At 37.0% G+C, this 23,708-nt stretch overlaps 1 protein-coding gene across 1 annotated transcript in view; it reads right to left on the reverse strand.

Moving 5' to 3' along the window:
- GPM6A (glycoprotein M6A) overlaps nt 1-23,247 on the reverse strand; it is a 237,866-nt gene extending 214,619 nt beyond the window's left edge. The window contains exon 1 of the mRNA XM_019749472.3: nt 23,059-23,247. Within this exon, the coding sequence (XP_019605031.1) occupies nt 23,059-23,062 (4 nt within the window). The 5' untranslated portion in view covers nt 23,063-23,247. The remainder of the gene's footprint in view (nt 1-23,058) is intronic.
- Between the last annotated feature and the right edge of the window lie 461 nt (nt 23,248-23,708).

Genomic DNA, 23,708 nt, shown 5'->3' on the forward strand with positions numbered 1-23,708 from the left:
CTCCCCAAGTGTCAGCATCACCTGATACTCACAGCCCATTTCTGTCCAGCTGAAGAGCTCAGGCTATAGTACAAAGAGCTAGGCCAGCACCTGCAGTCATATCCTGCCAGCGACCAGCACACAACACTCCTGGGGAATTCAGTGAGAGTTGCAAATACAATACAGCCTCAGTTAAGAAAATAAAGGATACAGCCCCCAGAAAGAGTCCAATTGCTAGAACAAGCCTGCTTGTCTGAGCATCAGTCACCTTCAGGCGTATTTCATCAGCCCAATTTTATAACACAGAACGTGTTTAGATTGTCTATAGTCCTAATATCTTCGCAACTTGGATACAAACTGTATACCATGGAGCCCACCCCAGCTGCCAAGCTCCTGGGAAATCCTATCTTTTTGAGGCAGTATTGCGATAAGCTGTGTCTTTATTTGCTATAAAAACACAGGGTCCTTTAAAGGATCCTGTACTTTCCTTTAGGTTGCTATTTACCAAAACCTAGATAAGCCTATCCTCTGCGCCATACATATTTTCAAAGCTGGAATCAAATAAAGAAATAAAATAGGGACTTAATATGCCTAATCAGTGCATAAACATATATTTTTTAAAAATCATCTCTTCCATATAAAAACAAAGACGAAACACTTTCCTGAAGAATAACATAACTGGGGGTTTCCTCAGTTATGTTATTAATTCCTGGAACTCCTCTCCCCAAATCTGTGCCCTCTCTCCCCTTTATACTTCTCTTCAATTCAACTATAGTCCCCTCTTGGGAGAGAAAATAGTAGGATTGAACTAAAACGAGAACCAAACAAAAAAGAGAAGAAGGTGTCCAAGGTAATAATATAATACAACAGAGACAGCAGGAAAAATCGCACCCTTGAAGTCTCTGATGAATTCTTTTATTTGAAAGTTTTTGAAATAAAGTATTTAATGTATTTTTCCAGCAAATGAAAATAGGATAATGATGGTGTTGAAATTAGCAATATGGAATGGCTACAATTTACTTCATGTGTAGCTTTGGGTTTTAGAAAGAAACAGAGATTAAATATTACATCTTGTGAAAGTCAGTCATGGGTTCTGTTGACTTTGGACGGTGGAAACAGAGTTATTTCCTTGGCATGACAAGTGCTGCCACACTGCCCTGGCCTGCAGCTGAGTCCGCTGTTCTCTACTTGAGAAATATTTCCAGTCAGAAGAGAGTCACGTGCAGTGTAGTTGACCCAAATTCTGCCATGGAGCTGCTATTCATTCTCCTCTTCCTTTCACATTATGATTCTCTGCACACACTATGTTCTTCGTCAGTTCAGTCAAAGAACTTGAGCTTAGCTCTAAAATTTATTAAAAAGCAAAATGTCTGTAGGTTTGTATCAGATACATCTGACACACACGAAATGCACTAGAACTTTTATTTCAATTTTCTTGTGCTGGAAATATATTTTAAAAAACACAATGTTCCAGTGTAGCTTAATAAAAAATAATAAAATGTATAGATATTCTGCTCAAAAATGATTTTATTTGCATTAAAATACAAACTCTTTGATGACTGTTAAATTCATGCCAGTAGTTATTTCTAACAAGACTCAGAGATAGTAAAAACAACAACAAAAATCCTGAATGTGGAATTTTAAAGTTGATCTTGAATACAGACATTTTCACTTGCAAACTGTGTTATTTACCAATTACCTTTTAAATTTTCTTTGAAATCTTTGTTACCGAAAACTGTTAATTTACATATTTTTAAAATGACACGGACTTTGTTGAAGATAAATTTGTAACATAAATGGCCCGGGCAGATAAATGCAAATGAAAAAATATATATATCTCCCTAGAACCTTCTATAATTGAAGATAGCACAACTGGTATATGTTTATATAGTCTAAGAAATATGGCAACCGCACTGCAGATACTCAATGTAATCCACGTGCCTGCAACTGCTGAACTCGTAGTTGTGACCATGTAAACATCTCGGGTAGACAGATTTGTCTGGTATTCCTTTTGCTCATCTTGAAAGATGAGGGTGTCTCTTCACAGCCTTCCTTTATTTATTAGAAATCTACTGGGACCTCACTGTCCGACTCAAATCCTCTTTCACACTGTAATTTTATTTTCTTCAAAACATATTTTGTCCACAGTAGAAAGAAGTAGAACAGATCAGGTCTCCTCCAAAGAGCTTGCATCTTTGAGCTGTGGGGTTAAAACCACCCTTAGCTGTCCACAGGCACTTCCTGGACACTCTGGAGACAAGCCTCTCTTCGGTGGCAAATGTGTGGTCAAGTGACCAGCTCTGAGTAAGGAGGAGGATGAGCATCTCAAACATAACTGTGTCTGGCATAACCCTGATAGCATCCCTGTTCTCACAAGAGGCTAGCCTAAAATTTCAGAACCTTGCCTAAGGATTCACAAACAAGAAGCACAAGGTATCAAAGGTAAGAGCAAAGAGGCTGCCTTCCCTGGGGATATCAGGCAGTGTAGTTAGGGCAGCCGACTGACTGTGCTCTGCCTTGGACCCACCACACCACCTACGGCCAGTCACTTCACTTTTCTGAGCCTCAGGCTCTACACTATAAAATAAGCGGTTTTGGACTGGGGTCTCTGAAGATAATTTACAGCTCTAACAGCTCTTGGATCTACACGTATACAGTCTACAACCTACAATTTAAAGAGAATGCCCCTTGATTATAGAGGGCAAAATAAAAACTATAGGACATTTCCATTATTCTTGTTTCTGGGATTTTTTTACATACGCTAATGCCTCCACCTGGCTTATTTCTTTCCTTGATAGAGAAAATTAGTCACTCCCTTCTCTACGTTGTGATAGCAGATATCTCGTTAATATTTATTACAAGTAGGTATAACTATAATCATTAGATATCACCATCTTTGGGTCCACAGGGCAACAAACAGTGCTGGGTACAACATGAGTGTGCACTAATTATTAGTGGAATGAATGGATCACATAACTGTCACTCATGACTAGTAATGATATTACCACAATGCTATGTCAATGATAGCAAAGTGTGTGCATAACAGTTAATATTCATCTCAAAAAGATGGTAAAACATGGAACCAGATGCTTAAAGAAATGACGTGGCAAAATTAAAAGACTTAACTGCATAGTTAAAATAGCTTCTAAAGTCAGGTCAAGGATGAGATAATATTATGACTACTGAGCCTTCAGGCATCAAGTGTCTACTCTGGGTCCTCAAACCAAAAGCAATCCAGTTCAACAGAATTTACTCAAGGAGGAAAGGTTTATTTTCAAATGAATAGTATGATCCAAGAAATGATTAGCTTTTCACCTAATCCCAAAAGGAACTTCGGAGAACTTCAGGACATGACTTTGCGGTATGTGTTGTGTTTCAGGAAGGCCCATCTTACTGAAGCTGTGACTCCTTTGATGTGATAAAATTAAAAATTTGCGGAAAGCTTACAAACTGTCACAGGAAAAATGAGGTAATTAAAAGGGTCAACTAAATAATTAAAATCACTTCCAACTCAATCATACATACTAATGAGATCCTGGGACAGGATGAATAAATGAAATTTTCAGTTAATCCCAAACCACACTGTGACTATTAATTGCAATTAAAAACTTACTAATCAATCTTGAGAACAGTGGCTCTGAAAGAACATTAGAAAGATCTGATTCAGCTCCTGGTCCATCCTCTTGGTGAAGGTGCTAATGAGCAGTGAAATGGCTTAGGGGCTGCGAAAATGAAATAGTAAATGTCTCCCAACCTGTCCGCTCAGCCTATTAGTCCTCCTGTTCAAGCTGCATCACCTCTGCCTTCTGTTAGGAAAACAGCCTGTTGAGTTGATGCTTTATTCTGTTTTGCCCCTTTCAGATCTACTAGCACAATGCTTTCTAGATGACATTTCAACAGCAATGCCACTGTGTCAGCTGTCTGTTGAAAATCCCCCAATGGCTTCCCTGCTGCTCTCAGAATAAAACTGCAAGGGCTCAACCCCAAAGCCCTGCAGCCTATGTTTCCTCTCGACATGTCTCTTATCACTCTTCCTTTAGACACCAATGAGAGCCACACTGAGTTCCCAAGAGTCTATCATCTGTCACACCTCCACTTGCAGCCTTCATACATGCCTGGAGCACAGCAGTTCCTGCCGGCATTCTCTGCTGCTCCCTGCCACACAGTGTTAGAAGGCAAGCGGGCTCTGAAAGGCGGCCATTGGTCCACACCACTTGTGTCAAAATAAGGTTTTGTCCAACTCTGAAGTTTGTCCAACTCAGAGCTGAAATACTAGCAAGACTCCTTGGAGAGACCGGCTAAAATCCTCTATCCAAGATCTCTCTCCGTAGTAAAAGGGCTCACATTTTGAGTTCCATCTGACAGAAGATTTGCCTTCAGTCCAAATTTGAGTGAGAAATACGGGTTATTTATTTACTAGGTCCTGTCAGACACCAATGCCTCAGTTACAATTATCCACTTGTTTTTCTCCCCCATTAGTTTATGAGTATCTGATATCACTAACCAGTTTATTTTTATCATCATTATATTTCCAGCACCTTGAAGAGTGCCTGGCACATAGTAGGGATATAGTGGACATTCAATTGATATTTATTTAGTGTGTAAATGAATGGACAAACAAGAACAATAACAAAAATCCAACTTTCTCAGCACTGCATTAATGCTTCTACAATTTCAATTCTCACCAGTTCTTAGCTAACTCTTTAGAAATAAATATTTATAAATGTATATCAAAACATTAATAGTTCCCATTCTATTAATTTAGTATTTGATCATTTAATCTATCATAGGTTAACATTTACTTTTATTCAATTAAAAAGATTAATCAGAGAGAGAGTAATGTAATTGGAATCATAGAGCCTTAGATTTGAAAAGTACTTTATTAGTTATTTATCTAGAAAACAAGCTATACTAAAAGCACTACTAAATTAATTCCTATATTAATGATGCTGAGGTAATTTTAAATGATTCTTATCCACTCATTGAGCAAGAAATAGGAGATTTTTCTTTCCAAAACCTGGTAACAGTAGTTTTGAAACCCTTATCTGTGCTGGGAATTAAAAACATGCTATTTGCATTTGAAAATTCAATGATTTAGGCTATCTTCAAATTCAGACTTGCCTTATCCAGTTTTAATAAATCACTTTATAATGTTTTTATAGTTTTCCACCAGTTTTAAAATTAATTCACAGTTTTTAACTTGTTGTTTGTAGTTTAAATATGTTGCCTCTCAAACGAATTTTTTTTCTTTATTTTAAATGTGAAATTTTTTTGGTAATTAAAATTTATTGGGGCGACAATGGTCAACAAAACTACATAGGTTTCAAGTGCACAATTCTATAATACATCATCTGTATATTACATTATGTGTTCACCACCCAAACCAATTTCTTATGTTAAAACTGTCCTTAATGCTTACTATAGGCAAATGTTAAACAAATCAAACATTATAGGGCAACATTGTTATTCAGAAACAAGTAGAAGCCCCTAGATTTAAACAGGAAAAAGATAGACTTGAATATATCTAGAAAAATAAAACAAATACGAAATCATATATTCCTTAATATGGTTGGCTATAGGTGTATTTACATAATGAAGCCACTGGAAGCTATGTTTCCTTAAAATTATCTAACTATTCTTCAAAGTGATAGACTACTATGTTAATATAATCACTGAAATCAGGGTAAAATACTAAAATATTTTATTCTTTGAATAAATTATTAATAGGCAAATCGAAGAAATAGATTTTAGAACAGCTTGAATGATTAGTGTCCTAAAGAAATCACATCTGAGACAGAAGAATTCATCAAAGTTAGACTTTAGAATATAACATGACTATAAAATAATAAGACTGATTTTTGATGTGTTAATAATGAAAATTGCTATCATGAATTGAAAATCAATTTCCGTATCTTTAATATTCTTACAGTGGTTAAAAATATTCATGTAAAACCAAATTTTTGCAGTATTTTATTTAGTGTTCTTCTCTCTTGAACATGCTGTTAAATATTATTTAAATAAACAATTGATTTCAATTTCTTGGGTTGAGAATAAAAGTCTTATTGCTCTTTCATAATATCTTGGAATGATGATTTTAATTTACTTTAACTCTCCTTACCTATTAGAAGAACCTAGACATTCCTGGTAAATGAAAATATACTACACAACATCCGAAAACAGCAATAAATTGACCCTATTTTACATAGCAGTCCCACAGAAAAAGCCTTGTGATTCAAAACTCATGTTCATGCAACACAATATTCAGATAAAAACTTAAAGACAATCTCAGTAATTTTCTTTCCCCTATAAGCAGCTTTACAATGAGATAATCAGTAACAGGTTGAAAGATAAAGTATATATAACCAAATTGAATATCTGCATGATGCAATGACATAATACCAAAATAAAATTAGGAATTTCTGGTCCTTCTTAAGAGGTGATCTTTGATAACTAAAGGGTAGAAAAATGTGACTATGAACTTCTCTTCAGCCTTTCTGCCTTCCTAAACACTTCAGTTCAATCCTCACGAGTACACTATATAACCCTCTCCATAGTGACTATATGCTTTCCCTTCACTACTGTGAGCTTCAAAAGTCTTTAATCCAAATTTTATGACCACGTAAAGAAATTTAGATATTATTTTTTCAAGACACTAAACAAAAAGTTTTAAGGAATAAAGCAATTTTTGATGAGCTATCATTTAATATTATCTTTTACAATATGTCTGTGCTTATTTTAATCAAACTCTGTTTTGGATATCAGATTTAGAGACTGTGGTAGAGGTTGCCATGTACTCAGATATCCTGTGCCCTTTCCTCCAGAGCAAAAATTTAGACTAGAATTTCAGACTTCCTTGAACTTAAATGGAGACCTCAAGACTGAATCTGGCCAATGTAATATGGATGTAAGTACTTTTTGCCAGTTCAAGGCTGAACAGAAAAGCCTCCCATTTATCCTACTTGTTCTCTCTTTCCTCATTTACCATGTGGAAAATTCTGAATCCATTAGGGGATTCTGGTAGTACTAGATAAAAGGGGTTGGTCCCTTCCCCAATAACCGCCCCAATAACCTCCCCATACTCACACTGAACTGTGACTTATGGAAGAAACACATTTTTATTGTGCCAGCCACTGGGATGTTGCTTTTGTTGTTGTTGTTGTTGTTGTTGTTGTTACAATAATGAGCCTACCCTGAATAAATGAATAATACAGCAATAAATGACCCTAGCGTCCAATTTAGGTGCTCTCAATCTTGGCTATATATTGGATTCAAGCACTGAGCTCTTTAAAACTGCCAGTCAGTGTCTGGGCTACACTCTGAATCAACTGAAACTGTACCTCTATAGGTGGGCCAAATATCACAGGTTTTTAAAAACTCACCAAGTGATTCTGATGCACACTAAAGCTTGAGAGCAGCTGCTAACCAGGGAGCTAAATTTAAATTAAATCATAGTAAACGTGGTGTCTTAATCCAGTATTTTGTCAATTCCATCACGGTTCATGTAGAGCCTAAAAGTATCAATTTAAAGTAAAAATGTACATTGAAAATCTGGAACCCATATAGCAAAAAAAAAAAAAAAATTAAAAAAAAAATTTTACAACTGCTTCCAATAAATTTGTCCTTGAATTTCAGGCAAACATTAGCCTTCCCTTAACTAAAGTAAATATTTGTTTGATCAGAACCAAGTATTTGAAGAAAAATTTAGTTTTTACCAGAAAACAACGGCCACAATCATGTAAAAACCAACAATAATTCATGAGATACACATTTACAAACATTACAGCTACCTCAATTTTGCTTCAATTCCATGAACTAATGGTTTGTTTTTCAAGCAGTCAATCTATACTGCTGAATATTTCATCACACCACTGCTGAAGAGGTTATTTAAACACAATTTTTCCAGATGCTATGGGATAAGCAAGAATTATCACATCAACTGAGTCAATTAATCTGTTCTTAAATTCAGCAGTCTAATTCTAAACCATAATCAAAGCAAGTATCAGTCCCATTAACTAATTTGCGGGGCTCCTAAGTTTTAAAGTCAGCTTCCTTGATCTGGAACCACACCGGAAGTTCACAAGGAAGGACAAGGAGAAGGAAAGGAATTCTACCTTGTCCATGCTACTGAACAACACCAGAAAAGATAAATCACTTAATCTCCAACAATAAATATGCAATACATAGCTTTATTCTATTTCCATTATACTGATTCAAAACTAAATAATAATAGTCATGACTAGTAGTAGTAACAGTAATGCTAATATAACCATTTGCTTCTTGCTCTGTAAGTTCTATAGCTGCTCCTTTGCAGTTCAGTATATTGACTGTTACGTTATCTGATTCACCTTTTCGTCCTAACTATAATTAGCAGTAATTTTTCACCCAATAATAAAATTTGTAACAGCTAATTTTGATCATCTAATAAGCCTGGGTACTGTGTGAGATAATTTGAAGAAATAATGACAGAAAACTCCCCTAATCTGGCAAAGGAAATAGATACACAAGCCCAGGAGGCGCAGAGTCGCAAACAAGATGAACCCAAGGAGGCCAAAATCAAAATGAATCATAATTAAAATGCCAAAGGTTAAAGACAAAGAGAGACTCTTAAGAGCTGCAAGATAAAAGCAGTTAGTTACAAGGGAGCTCCCATAGGACTGCCAGCTGATTTATCAACAGAAACTTTGCAGGCCAGAAGGGATTGGCATGAGATATTCAAAGTGATGAAAAACAAGGATCTACAACCAAGATTACTCTACTCAGCAAAGCTGTCATGTAGAATCGAAGGACAGATAAAGAGATTCCCAGACAAGAAAAAGCTAAAGGAGTTTATCTCCACTGAACCAGTATTACAAGGAATCTTAGAGGGACTTAAGATGAATATATATATATATATATATATATATATATATATATATATATATATATGAATAAAATGGCAATAACTACACATATATCAACAATTCTTTCAATGTAAATGGATTAAGTGGTCCAATCAAAAGATGGGGGTAGAGGCAGTGCTGAATGGATAAGAAAACAAAATAATACATATGCTGCCTACAAGAGACTCACTTCAGATCAAAAGACACACATACATTGAAAGTAAAGGAATAGAAAAAGATATTTCATGAAAATGGAAGCAAACAAACAAAAATCTGGGGTAGCAACACTTATACCTGACAAATTAGACTTTAAAATAAAGACTGTAACAAGAACAAAGAAGGACCTAGTAATCCCACTTCTGGGTAGTTATCCAAATAACCTTAAAATGCTACTTTGAGGGGATGTGCTCGTCCATATGTTCATTGCAGCCATTATTTACAATAGCAAGATAATGAAGGCAACCTGAGTGTCTCTGAATGGATGAATGGATAAAGAAGAGGTGGTACATATACACAATGGAATATTACTCAGCCATAAAAAAGAATGAAATCTTTCCAACTATGATAACATGGATGGACCTAGAAGATATTTTGCTGAATGTAGTAAGTCAGACAGCGAAAGACAAATGTCATATGATTTCACTTATAAGTGGAATCTAAAGAACAAAACAAACAAATAAATGAAAGAGAAACAAGGTCATATATACAGAGAACATTTTAATTGTTGCTAGACGGTAGGGGGTTTGGGATGGGTGAAAAGGGGAAGGGATTAAGAAGTACAAATTGGTTGTTACACAGTTATCATGGGGATGTACAGTATAGCATAAGGAATATAGTCAATAATACTGTAATAACTATGTATGCTTTCAGATGGGTAAAAGATCAGGTTGATAGATGGGAGGGTGTTGGGGGCAGGGTGAAAGAGGTGAAGGGACTAAGAAGTACAAATAGGTAGCTATAAAATAGTCATGGGAATGTAAGGTAAAGCATAGGGAACATAATCAATAATATGGTAATAACAATGTATAAAGCTAGGTGGGTACTGTTGAATAACTATGATGTACACCTGAAAGTAATATAATACTGTAGGTTAGCTATATTTTAATAAAAATCTTTTGAAAAGGCTAAACACTTAAAGGCAGACATATTGCCATAATTTATCTCCCTTTGTATGTGTGTGTACATGTGTGTGTTTACATGTATTGAGTACTAGCTCTTGGTCTGACACTTCATTAAAATATCTTGCATACATTCCCTTATTTATTCGTGTCAACAAAAATAGGCAATACATAGTATTACTATTGTGCCTACAAACAACAAATAAAATAACTGAAGCTCAGGGAATTTAGATCACTTTTCTAAGGCAGTAAATCTAGGAATTCAAGACAGACTTTTCTAAATCAAAAAAATGTAATGCACGTGCCATGAATCTGTCAGGGAAGGCTGCTTTGTTCAGGTTTGCATAGAAATTAATAAATTGGAGAAAATAAAATTCTGGTCAAATTGATATATAAAGTAATATAATCATTTTCCACCATTAACCTATCTAAAGTAGTCTAAACTATAATTCTATGCCTCCAAAAGAGTCTTTACTTAGGGAGAAATTACAATTATTTGTGACCTGTAAAAAAAGAGAAAAAATCCTTTTCTATTTATATTTTATAGAGAGTAGAATTTAATATGAAAACATTGACTGTCTCCCCAAATCTTCCTTTCTCTAGAAAAATAAAATAATTATAGCTCCTGTTAGGGCAATATTATTAACTACAAAATGCCCTGAGTCTTTGTGGAAAACAAAACTTAAGTATTATCACGTTGTGTTTATAGCAACTTCAATGCACCTCTCCTTGTTATCGCTGGGTATGTTTAGCTTAGTAACCTAAGCAATGGCACCCGACAACTCAGCAAATAATCGTTTTTAAATTAAAAGATTAATTCCACTGAAAGACTAATTATGAAAACTGGAAGAAAAAAAAGAAAGAAGTGCAAATAAGCTCTAGCTTAGTTCAGAAATAAACATTAGAAAAGAATGCTGAATTAACTCCATGAAGCTGTTCTTTAATAAAAGAAAGCGTCCATTTTGCCTAGGATATCAAACTTTTTTGTATAGATTCAAAAAGTAAAGAAACTTCATTGAAATGCCCAAAGGATAGTGCGCAGGACATGTTGCTATGACTCCCGCAGCCAGCGTGCAGCTAGTCAGCATCTATTGCAATCATCGAGAAGGAAATGGCTCTTGTCGTCCTTAGCTTTACTTCTAAAGATGCTGTGATCAAAACTGAAATTTGACCTAGTAGCTGTAATGGTTCTAAAGATACATGACAAAAGATTTGGCAAGTCTTAATAAGAATAGGAAAACAACAACCGACAAAGCGGCCAGACTTCTCAAACTTCCAGGACAGTGAAGTGCACCAACGCCAGCCAAGAACCTAACAGCCAAAGATGATAGCCAGTGGACCGTGAGGGCCAGGCTCAGAGCTCCCATTTGCTGTCAACAATCAAAGACTAGATGTTTCTTCATACTAAAGAGCCAATAAATAAACAATGAGCTACAGCCCCTGGAACAGAAGAAGAAAGCCAGTGACAAAGGAAACAGAAGGACTCAGCTTGAGAAGAGCGAACAGCTACTCAGCCTGAATTGTGAATATTTTCAGTTTATTTGTGCTTGTTCTTGATGACTCCTTCCTCTCTTTCGTCAGAATACCAACGTCAACTGGTTGGTATTTTAACAGATAAAAAAGAGAGTGTTTCTTCCCATTATCTCTCGTATTTCCTTCCTTTCTAGTACATCTGTAATGAAATCTGCTAAGTTCCCTATCTCCTTATCTGCAATGCTAACAACTGAAGATCATGTAATAGAACCATTTTTTCAAACCTTATGTCAAGCCTTCCTCCCATCTATGCTGCAATAATCCAGAATCTTTGGGACAAAGGGCCAAGAGATTCAAGAATACATGCAAAGGGTGGTTGTTAACTACAGGCCATGACTGAATAGAAAAGAAGCAATGACAGGTTAGAGTACAAAGAAAGGAAATGGGACAAGGTTCTAAGGTCCCCATGAAGATAATGAGAAGGATTAGAGTTGGAGTAACAGAGTGAGGGATGAGAAGGATAAGATGCTGTGACTAACAGAACCCCAATTTTGCTCACCATTAGAGCACCCTTCATATTGTGTTTTGTTTGGAACCCCTTGGTACATATACTCGAATAATACAATGTGAATCATGACCTCTGGCATGGTGTGATGTTACTGGTGGTGTGAGCATGAGTGGTTTTAATTTATATATTCAGCATAAAGGGGAAGGGGATTAAGAAGTACAAAAAATTACATATTCCGAAAATCCCACTTACTGACAAAATCCAGGGGTGAGATATAGGAGCCAGGGCTGAGGCAGAGTAGTGGAGGCAAAAATATCTAATGTTGAAAGGGTTGCCTACATGGGCTGAAAATGTGTGTAAGATCTTGGGGAACACAATAAGAGGACAAAAGAATTCACAAGGTACTCTATAAATAAAAGTTAGTGAGTAGGAAGTGAGTCCATTGCAGAGGTCATTTAGGAAGCTGAATAGACAAATAAGCTAAACATCAAAGAGGCAAACTTCTACTAGGATGGGACCCATGTCCCATTTCAGAGGTCAGAGAGAGTGGAAAACTTAGTAGCCTTCTTATAAGAGAGCTGGAGAGGAAACAGATTCAGGTGGGTCCCTGAGCGTGCTCATCACAACTCCGTCTTCACTCCAGTTCTTCCCCCATCACTACCACATCACTACCATCCTACTCCCTGATGAAGTCACACGCAATCCAGCTTCTCTTCAAGGTTCCTCATTCAGGAAACTTCCCTCAATGATGGTAGCCTCCACTACCCTCTTCTATTCTGGACCAATAGTTTTAGCAATCATTATATTTAATCTAGATCTCAGTGATCAAATCTTATACAATTCTCGAATAGTTTTCTGTGTGAGTTTTATATCTCTGATTAACACTTAAGTCCTTTTGCAGCAGAAATTAGAAGAAGGGTGGGCATGTGGTTGACCCTTAAGAAATAATTTGTTCAGTCAAATAAATATTAAAATAAATATAAGCGGCTGCTTTGGGGAAGAGGAGTACTCTTTGTAATTTAGATTTTTAGTTTCTTAAAGGTTTTCAGCTTTATTGAGGTGTAATTGACAAAATTATATATATTTAAAGTATGCAACATGATGATATATGTATACATTATGAAATGATTACCACAATTAAGTTAATTAACACCTCATCACCTCACATAGTTACCTTTTTTAAATGGTGAGAATGCTTAAGATCTGCTCTGCTAGAAAATATCAAGTATACAACTGAAACTAATAAAAATAAATAATAAATAAATTAATTAATTAAAAAATAAAATATAAAGTATATAGTACAGAGTACTCTTTCACCATGAAAGTGCTGGTAGCCCTAGGTACAATGATTCTGCCACAACAATGATTTTAATATGATGCAATGAAATATGTGAGTTTTCATTGGCATTTTTAAATTTTTACCTCTTGCGAGACGAGTATCACTTTACCTCTAGTTTATTTAGTTTATCATGATGTGTAAAGGGAAGTCCATTAAGGGAATTGCTATGAAATGAATGAAACTAATTAATAACATGATTTTTTCTGGTGATCTCTACTTCATCTCTACTAAGAAACCAATTACTTACAAATTGTGCACTTACATTAATAGCTGCTCTGGCTTTTTCCTCTCTAGAGGCCTGTCACGATGAACTTGTTTTCTCATATGTACACTAACTAATAAACAAAATTTTATTCTTTGTAAATCTTTCTTTAGAAGGGAAAGAATGTGAAAACAGTGACAATAATGCATAATCTTGTCACACATGTCTCATATATCTAGTACATCCTTATCATGAATTTTTGTCCTTTTTGTACTAGTTAGTAGAAAAGCTGAAATGGGAATGCAGAAAACTCCCTTAGTATACAATGTCCATTATCTGTACATAGTTGACGTATCCAAAGTCATAGTTGACTCATCTCAATAATAGAAAATGTCTACTAAAGTAAATACACTGTGTACTTGGTCTTGAGAATGTTTTTAAAACACAATTACATTTCAGCATTTGTCTTTTACATATTTATGTTTTTTTCTTTAATAAAAGAAATAGTAAACACAAAATATTACACCCAGAAAGAATAAGCCAGCAGTGAGTTATATTTTATTTTATATTTTCAGATATCATTTTCTTCTCTATGCCCTGTTATTTCTTTAAAAAAAAATGTTTGTTTGGGTTTAAACTAGGATTTAACCGCGGTGGTATTTTTCACCAGTAGAGAACATTGCCAATGGTTAAAATACCATTTCTAGAACTTGCAAAATTATTGCATTTTCATTATAACAACTTCACAAAACACTATCTGGTACTTTCACACATAAAAATTAAACAAATGAAATGAATGCAGAAACAAGAACCACTCCCCACACACACATATAGCAATGTACTTCAAAAGTTTAGGAGGCTACCAGCATAAGAAATAAAAACCTACATGTTAAAATAGATCAACCAGTTCCCTCACTTACTAATAATAGTATATGTTATAATATAGAATTACAATTATTAACAATATATTAATAACATATATTAATAATAATATATAATAATTATTGAGCAATGTAGCATAATGAAGGCTTAGCTAATCCTGGAAATATTGTATGTTTAGGATTTTTTTGTTTCAGTTGTTTCTTTATCCTCACTTGATAAGTCTAAAAAATATACCTAGGGTTGTGAAGAAAGAAAAACAGCAAAATCTTCTGATTGTAGCCTTAAGGGTCTTCCGTGTTAGGAAGTCTGGGTTGCAACCCAGTGTCTGTAAATGGATGAATGGATAAAGAAGTAATGGTACCTATATATAGTGTAATATTATTCGGCCATATAAAAGAATGAAATCTTACCATTTGCAACAACATGGATGGACCTGGAAGGTATTATGCTAAGTGAAATAAGTCAGACTGAGTAAGACACCGAAAAACCAATACTAAATTGGGATTTCTTCTGGATTTAACAAAAAGAATTGGAAAAAAAATTGAGATGTGACTGACTTTATCACTATAAGATTCAATTTTATTTAATGCCACGTCTTGTCTTTGAACCACCCAAAGTAAAATCACACCCTGAACATGGAAAGGCAGTATAACTTAGTGGGAGCACAGACTGCCTAAGTTCAAATCTCCCCTCTGCTACTTACTAGTTAGGTTCCCATAGGCAAATTGTCTAAACCTCCCTGTGTAAAAATAAAGATAGCAATAATTCTTATATCATGAGATTGTTATAAGGATTAAATTACAAAGTACTTATAAAGCACTTAGAACGGTGCCTGGCACATATTGAATACTGTAGCCATATTTGTGAAATACAACTATATAAAATAAAAATACTTTGCATTTCCCTCGAATGTACCCCATGCTTTGGAGAACACTAAGCTGGTCAAATCATGGAAATTTCTCATGCCGGAAATATATTTAAGCTGAGCTAATGAAGGATCAATAGAGTTTTGCTTTTCCATGGAGATAAAGAAAGGACATGCCAAGGAGTAAAGACAAGTATCATCAAATAGTTGGAGGTAAGAAAAGGTAAGTAGAGGAAAAGAAATTAATTTGTGGTTGTTTTGTTTTTTGGTCAGGTCATAAAATACTGAGAGAGAATAGCAGGAAGTGGAGTTAGGGAGGATAAATGATAAAAGCCCGGCTTGAATGGGGTGTTCCGATCATCACATGATTAGGAGGAAACTGAAGAGTAAGTTGCACAAGGAAGACCATTACAGTCCAGGCAGGAGGGGCTGAGGAACTACCGTGTTTCCCCCCAAACAAAACCGGGTCTTATATTAATTTTTGCTCCAAAAGACGCATTAGGGCTTATGTTCAGGGGATGTCATCCTGAAAAACCATGCTAGGGCTTATTTTCTGGTGAGGTCTTATTTTGGGGGAAACACGGTAAGTGAAAGCTGCTGCACTGATGTATGATACAACAAAGGGAACGTTAAGTGATGTTATGACATTAGATCAACAAAGCCAGGTGTATTCCAGAGACATCAAGAAAAAGAAAGAGGAAGAAGGCAAGGAAAGGAGGCAGAGAGAACCACTTAGGTCCAGGAAAGATGCATGCAGTTTTGAACATCTTGAGGTTGCAGGATAAGAGGGATGACTGAATGGAGACAGCTGACAGTTGAGCAGAGTGATCTAGACTTGGGAGTTATGTACACATAAACATACCTCAAACCAGGACGTATGAACAATTAAGAAATGCAAATTGGTAGTCACAAAAGAGGGGATGTAAAGTATAGCACAGAGAATATAGTCCATAATGTTGCAACTGGAAGTCCTCAGCAATTTTCAGGGAAAGAATTTCAGCCAACTCTGGAGAACATCACTCCATCAACATGAGTGACTGGTGAGGAAAAGAAATAGCAACTGTAGATTCTTAATAATAATGAAATGTAACAGCACTCCCAAAAGGTAGCTCTTGGTCACATTTTTTTAGCATTAGGTACTAGAGTAGAAATTAAAGGCAATGTAGTAGAGACACAAGTAAAGGAAAACACTTGCAAGGGGTACTCAGCCTGATGAAGGAGAAAGGCATTCTGCAATAGCTATTTCTCAAAGCATGCCCCTGACTTTCTGCCTGACACGGGTTGGATTGCACGTTAAAACAGCAGATCAAGTCCAAACTTTCCGAACCTAAATCTTATCAGTGGGAGTTACTATTTAAGAATATTTTCTAAGTTACTCTAATTAGATAATAAAATGAGAGGTTCTAGAAGACGAAGTTTTATAGAAATAGCAAGAGATGTTTATTTTGCTATTCTATAGTTTTGGTATGTCTTTTACATTGTAGAGTAAGTGGTGATTATTTTGACACGTTATTTTAAAACACTAAAGAATTTGTTTTAACTATTAGGTTGGTGCAAAAGTAATTGCGGTTTTTGCAATTATTTTAACCTTTTAAACCGCAATGACTTTAGCACTAACCTAATACATGTAGTATTACCTTCTGGATTCAGACATTATTCCAGTTATATTGGTTATGTAGGTCAGCTTTTATTTCTTGCGAAGATGTAGTTTTGTTTGTTTGTTCTATCATGAGTATATGGCTTCACATTATCCTAACCTCCTCATCTCTTGTCAAGCAGGTGAAAATAGAATGACCTCAAATCAATGAAGTTGAAACAGTCAGAATCCAATTCTTTTTTAAGGCCTCTAGGTTTCTAGGTTGAAACTAATTTTGTCCTTAAGATTAAACCCATTTTATTTACCCCAAATTTTCTTTGTTTTTCAGTTGTCTAGGAGGAAGACCTATATTTTTGTAATCATAAATGACGGCTCTGACCCTCTCCAGTTAAAAATAATAAAGTGAGGTTTGCATTTAAAGTTTTGTTAAACTAAATCTTGCACATTTAATTTAGAAATATCTTCAAAAACAAGTATAGTTAATCCTAGACTTCTTTTTAGTAGACAGTCTACCAGTTCAGATTATGTATTTTGTAAAATTAACACATACTTGAAAAATAAAGCAAGCTTCTAAACAGTTCACTACAAAGCCTTTAGTTTATTGTGACAAAAGGATATTGAATAAAGGATTTATGCTAATTGACCTGTATTCCAATTTATGGCATAAACTCAATTCCAAGAAAAATAAACAGTAATCCAAAATAGGCTTAGAAATTTCAGAGTTAAATTAAAATAAGAAGGATTAGATCATTGCATTTGACATTATTTTGAGTAGAGTTTTCCTAGCATTCTAACACATTTCCACCCAGGCATGAATTTCCACACAGAATTGTTTTGCTGTGAAATTTTAGGGTCACTGTCTAGATTTCTTCATATTTCTAATTAAAAATTCAGTCTTTTCAAACAAATGAGAAACAGAAACTCATAGACACAGATAATAATTTAGTGGTTGCCAGAGGGTAAGGGGGGGGTGGGGGGGGGAGATGAGGGTAAGGGGGATCGAATATATGGTGATGGAAGGAGAACTGACTCTGGGTGATGAACACACAATGGGATTTATAGATGATGTAATACAGAATTGTACACCTGAAATCTATGTAATTTTACTAACAATTGTCACCCCAATAAAATTAATAAAATAAAATTAAAAAAAAAATTCAGTCTTTTATCATATGTATTTCAGGAAAAAAATCAAATTTTCAATTGTAAACCTGATGATGTATATTTTGTAAAGCACATTAGAAAATGTTTCTTTTAGGAATAAGATCAATTTGTTGGCTACCTCAATTCCTTCTCTGCTGGAACAAGCTACTTCTCACATCAAAAGGAGGACTCTGACACCCCAGCCCTTGAATATGACTGTCCTTTATGATTTTTGTGACCATTAGAATGCAGCAGAAGTGATGTTCTGGGACTTCAGATGTTCTAGGTCATAAGAATCCTTGCAGCTTCTGCCTGGATTTTGGAACACTTGTTCTAGGAACACAGCCACCATTTTGCAAAAAGCCCGAGCCACTTGCAGATGGCTCCAACTGGACTCCCAGCCAATAGCCAGCATCAACTGCCAACTATATGTGAGAGCTATCTTGGACAACCAGCCCAATCAAGTCTTCAGATGGCTGAATCCCCAGCAGATATTGGACTGAGACCTCAAATCTTAAGAATTGCTCAGCAGTCAGCCCACAGAACCATGAGAGAGAACAAAAACTATTGTTCTAATTCATTAGCTTGGGGATAGTTGTTATGCAGCAAAGATAACAAGAAAATTAGTTTATCTTTCTCTGCTCAGGTTCAGACTATCAGACTTTTGTAATTTCCTAGTGAAAATAACATATGAGCGGCCAAATGACCCTTAAAAGTTTTACCTGCTAATCTAACATCATTGAAATGTTCTTGATTTTCTTAATGGAAGTAGCTCAACCTTATCTCATTTACATGTTTTTTCCTCTAATTGTTACTGAATCAAAATCTGAGCTACAAAACTTTATAGAATCTTGCCCAACATCCTCATTAAACAAAAGAGGAAACAGGATCCCCAAGTTGTACAGGACCCACCCAAAGACATAAGGGATTGTCATCTGTTACTCCTGCTTCAAATCTTGGCTCTTTATACCTTGTTCACAACTGCCTCTCAGAGGTCATATTTTTCCTGGAAAAAAAAGTTGTAAATTCATGACAATACCATGTCTCATTATTCTTTGCTTAAATTAGTAAACTATTTTACAGATCCTTAACCAAATCAATGGTTACTACAATTAAATGAGAGCAAAATATTTCTGCCTGATTTTCCTCACTTTTCAAAATTTATAGACCCCTGGGTCTAATACTGAATGTTAAAGATACTACATTTCACTACTCTAATTTGAGGGCATTTAGTACATATTATGTGGTTGATTTTCCTCTTCCTACAAATAGCGTTTATCCTTTACTTCCCTATCCCTCAACCAATACTCCCTGTACTCATACCTTAAACAGGTAATTCATTATATGGATTTACCTCCCACTAAAGGTTGGAAACCCTCAAATTTCATTTTCCTCCTTGTTCTTGTGCTCTAATTAAATTCTCATTATGTATTTCCAACCTGCTAAACATTTGTGTTTAGATGTCTAGCCATCACCTCTTACTTAACATTTCAAAAATAAAATTTTCTGTCCAAAGCATCCAGAAAATGAACCATCTGGTTTCTCCTTTAAATAGTCTATTAAAGGACCCACCATTTCCCCAACATTCAAGGTTTCAAATCTCCTGAGGATATCTCTTATTCATTCTCCTTTTTATTGCTCAACTGCTTAATTTTATAGATTTTTTTCATTAGAAATACTTTTCATCCCTCTTCTTTCCATTTACTCTATTACCACCATGACTGGACTAGACATATATCATCCAGATTGCTATGACAACTAGGTCTACCTTCTCCAACTTATCCTTTGTCTTAAACAACACTGCTCAATTTGTTTTCCTTCAATACTAATTTCATTATAATTCTTCCCTGCTCAAAAGCCTTCCATGACTCCTACCGTGTAAATTCTAAATGCTCTCTGGTTGTTTTTGAAGGTTCTTCAGCATCAAGTGCCACCCTGTCAACCCAGCTCCATGTCTTACTGCTGCCCAAAAGTCACTTCCTTCCTGCCTTGGGAAGGGGCCTGTTATTCTATCTAGAATATCTCTTCCCTTCCCAAATCCTTCACATCCCTCCAAATCAGGTTCAATACTACACCCTCCGTGAAACTTACCCAAATAACATCTGTGGAACTAAATAATGTTCAACATCGTTTTTAAATAAAACAAAGAACAGTAAGTGTTGTGGTTAGAGGAGAAAGTAAATATATTGTCCTGACCTATCTCATACTGCAGCCTAAAAATCCACAATTAGAGACCTTGTAAGTTAAAATGGACTTTGCAGCTAAAATGTAAATATTCTTAGCAAAGAATTAGTCCTGCATTTTTTAGTATGAAATATTTTATATCTTTTCTGGAGAGCAAAATTTTGGAGCAGAGGGGAAACCCTGTTGCATACCTAGATAAGCTGAGGAAAGAAAATACAATGGGGAAGCAGGAGATGCCAAAATCTCAATTTGCCTACTTTGCAAATAACTTTTTTTTTGTTTGAGAATTAGCCTTGTGCATTATAGATATGATAACTATCAATTATTCAGAATACTTGATGAACTAACCACTCTCATTCCTCCACAATGCTACAGTACGTTTTTCTTTTTCTGAGTCAAACGGGAATTAATGTTACATTCACCCGCATAGCATCAACGTCCTTTCTTTCAATGATAAGTTGCAGTTGTCATGACACCAGAAAAAGATGGATTCAGCTTGCTGGCATAGTCAGGCAGTCTCCTATACTGTTTTTTTCCCCCTTACTCTAGCAATTTGGCCTCCAGTACTGAACCCTCACCCCTTACTACCACCAAATAAAACAAGTTCTACGTAATGAAGTTCTGTGATTTTCACAAATAAATTAAAAGAAGAGGGAAAAGATGAACTTCAGTGACCAAGTGTTTTTTCTCTAGTTTCTGAACATATTTCCTTCCTTCTTTGTATCATTGGTCCCATCTGCTGTTGGCTCTTCCTACTTCTGGACCATGCGTCTAGGTCACTGTCCGGAGTCCTGGCTTCAGGCTCTCGCTCTCCTTTGCTGCATCCCTTTTCTTTTCTCGACTTCCCTGACCTCTGGGTTCTCACTTGCTTCCTCTACCCACTCTCACCTCCTAAACGTCTGACATCTACGTGAGTTTTTAGTGGCCTCAATTACAATAGGAAAAATGTAATCTGTTCCTGGCAGAAGAAGGAAGAGACAATATTTCAGTATCTGTCAGATTACAGACAGGAAAGAGTGTGCTTAAGAGTTAGAGACCAAGCTCAGGATTATCATAAGAGCTCAGAGGTTAACTCCACTTCTTTCCACAATAACACTTTCCTATAACTTGGGATCATGCAAAATTTATCTGAGGGTGTTGAAGTAAAATCCAGGACGAATTGTTTTCACTATAGTTTGGAAATGCAAGCTAGAGAAATAATTAGTTTCAAAATTACCTTACCTTTTGACAGAGTCCACTGAAGCTTAATGTTACCAGGTAAAAAAAATGCCATTCTTTCTAGAGATTTTATGTCAGATCCAAATAACATCTTAGTGCATTTAATAGAGTAAATGACCAGATTACACTAAATCAATCATTTTGGCTTTCGATGTATGAGAGCTCTTTCCCCGCGTGTATTATATGCCAATGTGCAAGAGAGGAAGGGAGATAAGGAAGAAAGGAAGAGAGGAAGAAAGAAAAGGAGGGAAGGAGAGAGGGAGGGAGGGAGGGAGGGAGGGAGGGAGGAAGGAAAGGAAGAAGGAAAGGAAGAAGGGAGGAAAGATAAGGAAAGGAAGGGAAAGCAAGCCTGAAATACATTCTGCCACATTTGGGAAAGTGTATTCTCTCTTCTTTTTAACTTCAAAATATTCCTTCTGTTTCAGAAAACTTTTAAAGACAGCTCATTCTGGAAATCACTTGCAGCACTGTTTTTTATTCAAAGACCCTAAACATGGGTCTTTCTAAGAGTCTTCCCAGGTCAAGTATGAAGAGACTATGAATATCTTGACCACAATTAACATTCATAGGCAAAAATGTCCTCAGCTCTCTCTTTTTTCCTTTCTTCCCAGTTGGCCAGTGTCTATAAACACCGATTAGCAGTCAAAGCATCCCCTAACCATTGAGCCTGTGGGAATTTAAGAATTTCAACCAAAGCATGTCAATCCCAAAGGCCTCCTTTCCTCTGGAAGAAATCCCACACAACAAAGGACGAGGGAGAGGCCGGGGGAGGGGCGCGCAATAGACTTGGAAAAGAAGAAATGACTAAACTGGTGTTGAATAGTAAACCGGGACTGCTGGGAGATTGCTAATCGGTAACCGTAGAAAAGCAGCAGTGCCTTCTCTTACACTCTGGGTGCCAGAACAAACCCAACCACGTCTGGAGGATGCGCAAATCCCTCTCTCTGGCCCGCCCTTGCTCCCCTCCTAACTCTCCTGGGCGCCACCTCCTCGGACTCAGTTCGGATCTACTACCTCACACCGGGCTCTCCCACCCCTCCACCCCACCCACCACCTTCCTGGGGCTATTCCAAGCTGTGGCCGCTAAACTCCAAAGGACTGGACTCTGTCTAGCGACTCAAGTAGAACCTACCTACGCTGCGCGCACTCAGTCTCCGGAGACCTGAGCCAGTTCCGACGGCCTTGCCACCCAGCCATTTGCCTGGCTCTCGGGTAGGAAGAATCAGCTTTCGGACACAACTACCAGCCTTCTGTGAAAATGTGGCACTTCATTGAGACAGGGACTAGAAAGTGTCCCCAGCCTCGTTTGCCCCAGCATCCTCCTGCACGCAAATGTGTAAGGCTTGAAGTTGTTCCAAGTTCCTATTTCTCGTGCCCCACTTCAGCTTGCACCCCGCATGGCAACGTGGGCACTCGCGGGGACCGCGATGTCCAGGGAATCCACTCTCTTTATTCCTCCCGCGCCACCCTGATCTCCCAGGCCAACTTCCCACACGCGGCTCTCGCTTCCAGGTGCCACCGCGTCCCCTCCCTGTCGCTCCTAGAACAAGTCCAGACACTGGAGGCGAGAGGGATGCAAGCAAAGGCCGAGCACCATCCACTTTCTTTCCGTACCACCCACTCTGAGGCCGAGTCCCGGAGAGTCCCACGGCCGCCAGCCGGCACACTCACCCATGGCTGGAGGTCCGATTGTCCTGTGTCCGCACCGGAGTGCGAGTGACCCTGCGCTGCGTGGGCCAAGTTCTCCAAGAGGCTTTCTGGCTCCTGGCGCCTCTGGGAGTGACAGCCTCGCCCCTCCCAGCAGAGCCGCTTCCCGGGGTTCCTGGACCCCTCCCTCTCCCACCTGCCTCCTCTGGCTACTGCCTACTGGCCTCCCCTCCTCCCCAGTCACCCCATCCCGCCCCTTTCACTTTCCGGCGAGCCACGTGCAAACGCCTCCGCCTTAAATACGTAAATACAATTTACACACACATACATACACACACACACACACACACACACACACACACACACACTTAGGCGCGCACGTGCTGGCATGCACACTGTCTCAGCGTCCCAGGAATAACCCAGTAGCCACATAATAACATGGACACTAGGGAAAGGTCATTCCAGAAGAGACAGGTTTGATATGATTTTGCATTCACTAAAATCTTCTCTTGTCTTCAGTATACCATTTTTCATTAACAATGATATTAATGAACACAAGAGAAAGAGAAAATTCTCCCTTTATATTACGTCTCTCTTCTTCTATGCTAAGTGTTTGTTTCTGTAATCTGGCAAGGCTATAAAGTCCTAAATCATGCACACACACACACACACAC

Source organism: Rhinolophus sinicus, chromosome 16 (assembly GCF_057876585.1).
Source record: "Rhinolophus sinicus isolate RSI-liver-muscle chromosome 16, RSI-T2T, whole genome shotgun sequence".
Lineage (NCBI taxonomy): Eukaryota > Metazoa > Chordata > Mammalia > Chiroptera > Rhinolophidae > Rhinolophus > Rhinolophus sinicus.